The 8,724-nt window shown below is 49.2% G+C and overlaps 1 protein-coding gene across 1 annotated transcript; it reads right to left on the reverse strand.

Annotated features, from left to right (window-relative positions):
* Positions 1-541: 541 nt before the first annotated feature.
* On the reverse strand, positions 542-8,474 carry LOC119377145 (uncharacterized). The gene is made up of 3 exons (XM_037646733.2): positions 8,377-8,474; positions 3,576-3,989; positions 542-789 (listed from the first exon to the last, which is right to left on the reverse strand). Exons 1-3 carry the CDS (start codon positions 8,420-8,422, stop codon positions 542-544), a joined length of 708 nt encoding a protein of 235 aa, XP_037502661.1. The 5' UTR covers positions 8,423-8,474.
* Positions 8,475-8,724: the final 250 nt, after the last annotated feature.

Consider the following 8,724-nt stretch of genomic DNA (forward strand, 5'->3'; position numbering starts at 1 on the left):
CTTCCTGCTGTTCTGGACGTCCCTGGACCTGCGGTACGACTCCCGCCGCTCAGCTCCACGCTACCGCCTGGGCCAACGACGCCACTCGTAACAACGCCTGACTACTACTATTGGCCACCTTTACTGTCCTTGGCTCAAGTTGGCCAGTTTTTCTAATCTGTCTTTTCCGCCTGGCAGCCGTGAGCATAGCTTTTCTGTCGTGGTTGGGAGTTGCCTCCGTGTACCGTGTCCTATGTTTGCTGGGTTTTATACGTGAAGACAACGATATGATCAACCAGTGAACCGCCGCGGCCGCCTCTTGTGTTCTATACTTAAACGGGAAGCCGAACCAGGTTATTTCGTCTACTACCGTTATTTACTTTCGGTCACCTCCCTGCCTTTCCTCTTCTTGCTTTCTGTCAGCACATGTGTGAGTGATGCTGTGTTGACAAATAAATGTGAGTTAAGCAATTGAATGGGGCGTCAATTACGAGTTTATTCTTCCGCTACGGAGAACGTCACAGAGGATAAAGTCAAAAGGACAATAAGAAAGGCGTCGCCGTCACACCAGATTCGTTTTCCTAGACCGCCAGTTTGTATCGCCGAAGGCCTTCCTCAAGCTGTCGACTAGAGGACCCCAGATAAAGTCGTAGACCAGATCAGAGAGCGCATCTCGAATTGGGTCTCCAAACAGCGCATCCGTGGTGTCAACCTCCTTTCCGTTCCAGTCGATGGTAGATTTCTCGAAGGTCAGTTCCCCGATGTTGATTTTACCCAGCAAGAGCGGTATAATGTAGCGGAAGCCGCCATCTATTGCGAATGAAAAAAAGAGATGTAAGTCGGCAATGTGTAGTAATTTGAGGGCTCTTAAAAACGAACACAACTTTGTGCGTAAAAAGAGAGAATAGACATGGCTTGAAAGGAAAATCGAGCGCGACAGCAGCCGGAACTGCTTATCTCATCATATACCGGAAGGAAGAAACGGGTGAAACACTCGTCACATTGTGCAACATACACATCCTTGAAAATAAGCAGTTCAGGAATGCGATGACCAGAAGGGATACCTGCCTCGCTGAGCGAATGCCCCGATGGGGGGGGGGGGGGGGATCCCTTTTTGGTCTTAAGCTCATCTAAGCTGATCAGCTACTTAAAGGCCGGACATATAATTGGGGTTTTACGTCCCAAAACAACGATATGATTATGAGAGACTGAGTACAGTGGTTGGATCAGGAAATTTCAATTACACGGGCTTCTTTACCGTGGACCTATATGAGTCTCTAGCATTTCGACACAATCGAAATTGGGTCGCCGCGGCCGGGATGCGATCCCGCGACCTTCGGTTCATCAGTCAAGCATCATAACCAACAGACCACCGCGGCGGATTTAAAGGCCGGACATGACTCGTAAAAAACATCGCTGTTCTCAAATGCATTTAAGTTTCTGGAGTAAATTATGCTGCTAAAATTATGGGCATTTTAGTGATAACTTAACTGAAGCCGTCATAGTAACACTGCACTGTAAACCACTTTGCACCCTTAAGGGGGTTTCAAGCAAGCAAAACACCCTTTTGCCTAACCAAATTCTGCAGAAGTTAGGGTGTAAGGGTGTTTTCCTTCCCCAAAATAGCCTTTAGGGGGTAATGCTCTAACTAAACACCCTTTAGGATTTAAGGTGCACGCACCTTTAGGATTTAAGGTGCACGCACCTTTAGGAGTTAAGGTGCATAGAAGGTGCACGCACGCGCCAAACCGCACACACAACAGACGGTATTGTAAAATACTACATGCATGGAGCGCTCGTGCTACACAGCCTTACACTGACCATCTGGTATATACAGCCATAGTATCTTAAGCCACCGTTCAGTGCCGGTGGAGATGTTCCTGTTCCGTATAAATGAACATTAAACATTAAGAGAATAGGTGTAAATTTATGCTATGCTTGCAACTAGCTTAAGATCCAACAACATTTTAATCAGTGAGTACCAATTATCTGGCACGCTGTGGTATTGGCCATAGGTGTTTCGATAACCCATAACACCCTTAACTCCTAAAGGGTGTTTAGTTAGAGCATTACGTCTTAAAGGCTATTTTGGGGAAGGAAAACACCCGTACACCCTAATTCTTGCAAGTTTTGGTTAAGCAAAAGGGTGTTTTGCTTACTTGAAACCCCCTTAAGGGTGCAAAGCGGTTTACAGCGTAGCACACTCGAGTGCGAGCGCCGTCTGCTATATATATACGCCATTTGCTTAAAGATGCATAGACAATATGAGACTTATCTGTGCGATCATTGTTCGACAAGCTTATCGTGTGGCTGATGTCGTTGCTTCTCGCCGATTTTAGATTATATCGTAGCTGGGGTAATAAATTGAAAAGGTGTACGTGATAAACGGTACAAGTATTTTAACAAAGCAAACACCTGTGCGCGTCATTGTTACATCACGAACGGAGTTTACAGGTGTTGAGGCAAAAACCAGCCAAGAAGACGCCGGACAAGGGAAAATGACACGCACAACGACTCGACTAGCAACTGTGCTTTATTAGCTGACAGCACTAAAGTCCCTAGATTTTTCCCTGTTCTTTCTTAAGTACCGACAACCATTGAAGCGCCGTCGACGAATCTCATTGGCTAACGCTCATTTTCGGTAGCCATGTTCTTCCTAAAGTCCCTAGATTTTTCGCTTTTCCTTAAGTACCGACAACTGCCTCCTTTCACGGCCCTCTCTCACGCGCAGCTGGCGTCCGACGCCATTTTCTTCCTAACTTGGAAGATTTACAAAGCCATGTGCGTTTAAGTACATTAGCCACGCACCTTTCAGCAGACAATATGCTACCGCGACGCGCCTTTCTCCTCCCGTCAACCCCCTGTCATTAGTGAATGGGGGACGCGTTTCACCAGGTGCTGGAAAAGAGTTAGGAAGAACATGGCTGCCGAAAGCGAGCGTTAGCCAATGAGATTCGTCGCCGGCGCTTCAATGGTTGTCGGTACTTAAGAAAGAACAGGGAAAAATCTAGGGACTTTAGTTCTTCCTAACGCTTTTCCAGTACCTGGTGAAACGCGATCCCCCATTCACTAATGACAGGGGGTTGACGGGAGGAGAAAGGCCGCCGCGTTAGCATATTGTCCGCTGAAAGATGCGTGGCTAATGTACTTAGACGCGCATGGCTTTGTAAATCTTCAAAGTTAGGAAGAAAATGGCGTCGGACGCCAGCTGCGCGTGAGAGAGGGCCAGGAAAGGAGGCAGTTGTCGGTACTTAAGTAAAAAGGACAAATCTAGGGACTTTAGACAGCACCTCCCTGAAGAACCACGGCGCATGCGCCAATCACGAAAAAACCCATGAAACAAAAAAACAACAAAACTTGAAAAAAGAAAAAAAAAGCTTCATTGGTTTTTTCGTGATCAGCGCATGCACCGTGGTTCTTCTGGGAGGTGCTGTCAGCTAATAAAACACAGTTCCTAGTCCAGTCGTTGTGTGCGTCACTTCTTTCCCTTGTCCGGCGTCTTCTTGACTGGTTTTTGCCTCAGCGTCAGTACCAACTGGCCCAGACTTCGACCTTTTTACAGGTGTTCATCGACCAACAAGAAGTGTAATTCTCACCAGAACGTGTTATCACCGCCAGGCCCAGCATGGCACTTTTCGCAACCGCAGTCATGTCTCCCGCTTGGACGAAGGCCAGGGGTTCGTCGTCGTGCTTCGGGTTCCTCACAGCCACGCGCAAGCTGTAACGCATGAGAATACTGGAGACATAAGCTGAGCAGACTGCCTTGCGCTGGTCCTTCCAAGGAATCACACATTCGCACTCCATCCAAAGATGCCCGTCCGTGCAGGTGATGTGGCCTCCGTAGAGCTCGAACCAGCTCCACCACGCATCGTCGGGCCACTGGTGTGACGTCACTCGGCGGGTGACGTTGACGAGCGCGTCGGCCGGGATGGCGTCGCATACTTGTTTCGCCCTGAGTGCGCTGAGCAGTTGGGGGCCCGTCAACGTCTCCACGGGGATTTCACGCTGCGCTGCATTATGCAGAATAAGAAGCCAAAATGAAGTCCCCGCTAGGGTTGCCCGATAGTCACGTATCTCCATAGGCGTACGCATGAGGGGGGTAGCTCTCTAATCATCTGAGGTGGGGTGCCTAGTCTCCCCATACCTTACTCTGTCGGTTCCGTCCCATCATTGTTTAAAGGACAAGACTATGGCCATGCAGGCTTTTGACGATAATGGCGGCCGAACACCACTGATGTTACATTCCAAGAGCCGTTTACTTCCCATTTTACCCCCACAAACCCGGGGAACAAAGGCAGCTGTTGTGGGAAGCACGTCATCGCTTCATTTCCAATATTGCATCCACTGTGAAGCTTCTTTGCATTAGAGCTCGACTAAAGGGGGGTGGGAGCTAACCCACCTCCCCCTTAATAAGGAACCCGGCGCACGCCTATGCGTATTTCTATGTCTAAGCATTGCGGCGTCCTAAAGAGAACAATCGTGAGTGCGAAGCATTAGCTGCTCATTCGGAGCACTGGTGGCCATGGGCAACAGTTAGTCGTCACCAATCAGCATGCACTAGAGGCACGTACAAAGGAACAATAGTCAGCGCTGGTGTTATGCGTACATGGGGCCCCTCTCTCGTGGCCTAATCTCCGTAAAGGCTTCCCAGTGTATTTATGAAGCAATAATTGATATGTAGTCGCTTTCAACTTGAGAAAAGAAAATAGGAGCCCTTCCCATCGGGGACATGGAGGAAAGCGATGATTGGCGTGTGCGCGCTGGCCTATTCTTTCTATAGCACTGCGCAATGCTCCCTCCTAACTTCTTTCTTCCTCCATGCCAGCAATTCGACCTCCAACCACGTGCTTAGGTGCGATACAATTCTGTTGCTACAGGCAATAACGTCGGTCACGCGTGAAACAATGAAAGACAACAATGAAATGTGGCGACGTGAAATTATAAGTGACCTTGATAAATTATCGGGTTCCCGTATCAAACTGCTGGTCGCCGACAAGCCCACGATCGAGAGATCATCAATTATTGGAAAACGGCGCATTCAGATACGCATGTGATCTGGGCACCGTCGGGGCCTTATTTGTGTACACCCTCATGTCTGTAGTAACACTGGCAAGAAGCGGGTTGGTTCACGAACCAATAATATTATCTGGGGTTTAGCGTCCCAAAACCACGATATGACTATGAGAGACTCCGTAGTGGAGGGCTCCGGAAATTTCGACCACTTGGGGTTCTTCAACGTGCACCTAAATCTAAGTAGACGGGTGTTCGCGAAACAAGCAGCCGCACACAACCGACGACTACTCTGCAAACAGCTGTTCGCGCGCACCTTGCTGTTCTTGGTCGTGTTGCCGCTTGCGAATCGACATCTGCGGCCCGGCTCACGCTAGCGGCAAGCCTGCAGCAACGGCGCGGTGCCGCAGAACGTCGCCGCACGCGCGACAGCAGTCCAACTTGCACGGCAAGCTACGCCGGCAGCCTCCGAAAAACATGGCCGCAGTGCCAAAAGCGGTTGTCGTCCACCTCGAATCTATCAAGTGGCCGCGGTGTGCTCTGTAGCGTATAAGTATAAGCTCCGAACTGATGCTTCCATTTGCTTTAGATTCATGTCCTTAAGCTTCGACAGCAGGTATTCGTACCGATTCAGCCCCGTTTTGGAGAGCCATACTCAAATAATCGATGCTGTAGGCTTAGCGAATCGAGAAGGGCGCTTCCGAATGCTCGGAGGACATAGATTACACGTTTGTTAGTTGTTTCTAACCTCCATAGCTGGCGCCACTTGACCTGGTGCCAGCTGGGACATATTTGGTTTTACGCGACGCTTTCTTTAATGCCGGACAGACTAAAACGCAACCGCCAAGTCGCTAGCGTAATTACACATTCACGCCTTGCGGTTTGATGAGCTTCGTGAACTAATCTCGAGCCGAGGTGGTCTGGCACGGCGTGTCCCCGTACGGGTCCATCACGTTGGCGATCCTTTGAAGGCGTGCGCGCAACACAGGGTCCATACCGGCACGATTCGTAGGGGCACGGGCCGGCACGGCAGCAACAGCGGTTAGTCAACGAGCACCCAGATACACAGAGTTGACGGCGAGCTGGAGCGTTGGAGTCGCGGCCACCGGAAGTAGACGCTGTCTCGAACAGCACGTCAGCGGTGACGTATGCCACGCGAGATGAAGAGGGGCATTCAGCTGGCTCAGCGAGGAGGGCAAAGCGGTTTTGGAAGAGGGTAGCGTAGGAAAGAGGGAAAGAAGCGATCGTCGCGTTTCGATCATCGAACGCGTGTAACTCCGCTATTACGGCACCGTTTCGAAAAATTCTCACGGCTACGTGTTCGTTGTAAACTCGAGCACAACTTCCTCACCTCAACTAAATTTCGACTGCTGGGTGGTTTAGGGGCCCTTTAACGTGCACCTAAATCTAAGTACACGGGTGTTCGCAAACCAAGCAGCCGCAACACAATATATATAAAGTTCATTGACTGACTGAACACAATATATGTTGTAACTCATAGAAGTCACGTTTAAAAAAACGCCAGGCCTGCGCTGAAATCGCAGCACAGTCACAGCGAAAGCTGGAAGAGCGGCGTTTCTAGAGCCCGTTGTAAGCTCTCTTGGGGCTACAATAGAAGTACACTAGAATGGTACCCACTACGTCATAAATCACAATTTTGTGAAGTTGGGAAGCACCTACTAAGCCATTATTCGTCATTGTGCGGAGAAGCGAGGCACCAGCTACGCGTCTGTAAGGCATTATGTGCACTTTGTTGACGCGACGACTGATGACGATGAAGAATTATGGCTCAGCCCTTTGTAATTGGTTGGAAGCTTTAAACGGCCCACCAGTTATGCAATTTGCATTGGGTGACCCCCGGTCACTATCTCTCCCGTCATGCTGTATAACATACGTTGACGTGGGAAAGAGACGGGGGGGGGGGGGGGAAGAACGACTGAGACACCGAGGAAATGGATCATGCGCTTATGCTTCCTTGGCAACCAATACAAATGCACTTGCGAGGAACCCACTGCGCTATAAATCATTGTAATTTTACTGAGACCCCGAGGAAATGGATCATGCGCTTATGGGCTTCCTTGGCAACCAATACAAGTGCACTTGCGAGGAACCCACTACACTATAAATCATTGTAGGTTTTGAGAAGTAGGGCAGCAGGCACTGTGCCATTTTTCATCATTCTACGGAGAGCCGTGGTACCTGCTAAACACATGTAAGGCATTATGCACACTTTGTTGATGCTGTGCCTGATGACGAAGAATTATGGCAGAGCCCTTTGTAATGGGTTGCAAGCATTCAACAACCTACTCGTTGCGCAATTCGCATTGTGTGACGCCTGGTTACAGAATCCGCGTTGTGCGACGCTTGGTGCTTATTTTACTCTTCTACCACGCTATGTTGCATATGCTAATGTGGTTCCTTCCCGATATGAAGCCTGTATAGGACCTTTTTGCAAAGCAGTTTCAAGCACCGGCATGGCTCAGAGGTTGAATACTGAGCTCCCACGCAGAGGGCCCAGGTTCGAACCTCGTTCCATCATATTCTTATTTCGGGCGATACTGGTTACGGACACCGGCGGCGGCGGACAACTACGGCGCCAAAAACGGCCGGTGAAATGATCTCATAACAGCTTTCGCTGTAAAATCTAAGCTCCACCCACAGAACCGTGGTGCGACTACCCTTCACCCGTGAAAGAGCCGCGACAGCTGGTTTCCGCTCGAACTACGTCTACTCGGCAAATGCAACTACTACGCATACTAAGAGGTTCGTCGTTCGTATACCTAAAGTATTGCGTTTGCTTGAGCGGCTATGTGAGAATCCATGACTGTGTGCCACGATGTTCAAGTTTTCGACCCAAAACCGGCGACACAAACGTGTGTCTATGTGAAGGTCTACGACCTGAAAGTATTCGAAATGTGCTTTACGTCGTGAAAATGAATGGGTGCTACTAGATGGAACACAGTGCCTAACCGCACTTTTATGCATACCTATTCACAATAGCCTTAATCAGGGACAGCTAGCTTACTGCTCTCCCATAGCAGAGTACATGTAGTTCTCCCAAATCGTTCACGATTTCTTCTAACACATTAATGCAGATGTTCTGTGGGAGTGAGAGCCATATGGTTGCGGGCGTAGCTTATGTATAAATCTTAGGTTGTAACCGACTATAGCCTTTATAGTTACATATGGTAGCGCTTATACTTAACTGTACTGCCAGAGTGTCTCCCCAATTTTAACACCGAAAAAGCTTCCAGCGCATGCAAAGTCATATGCGCATTTCCGAGCCCACTGGTTTTTTTTTTTACTAGGCCTAAGAAATTGTGCACGAACATTAGATCAGCTGCATGGTCGTTGGATTCACCAGGACGAGTTTCATGTAGCACTCACCAATTGCGACAGCAAGGACCACCAGTAGCCAGACAAATGCTTTCATGTTACTAGAGATGGAACCCGAGATGCGAGACTGGGAACCTGAGAACACAGGAAAACAGTTACACGGCGTAAGAATTTGATAACGTCTTGCAGCAAATCTGAGACACGCGCTGTGATAACCTGGCTACACATTTACCGGTGCACTATTCAGACAGAAGCGGTTTCTCGCCGTCATATAAGTCGTTCTTCGCAGCACAAGTTTGACTAGCGCGCCGTGAGGATTTCTTTCCGCATGGAGATGGGGCACGCCTTCAAATGTAGGCAGTGATGACGGGTAGGGGGGGGGGAGGTGTTCAAATTACA

This window comes from Rhipicephalus sanguineus, unplaced genomic scaffold, assembly GCF_013339695.2.
Source record: "Rhipicephalus sanguineus isolate Rsan-2018 unplaced genomic scaffold, BIME_Rsan_1.4 Seq3664, whole genome shotgun sequence".
In the NCBI taxonomy this organism is placed as follows: Eukaryota; Metazoa; Arthropoda; class Arachnida; order Ixodida; family Ixodidae; genus Rhipicephalus; species Rhipicephalus sanguineus.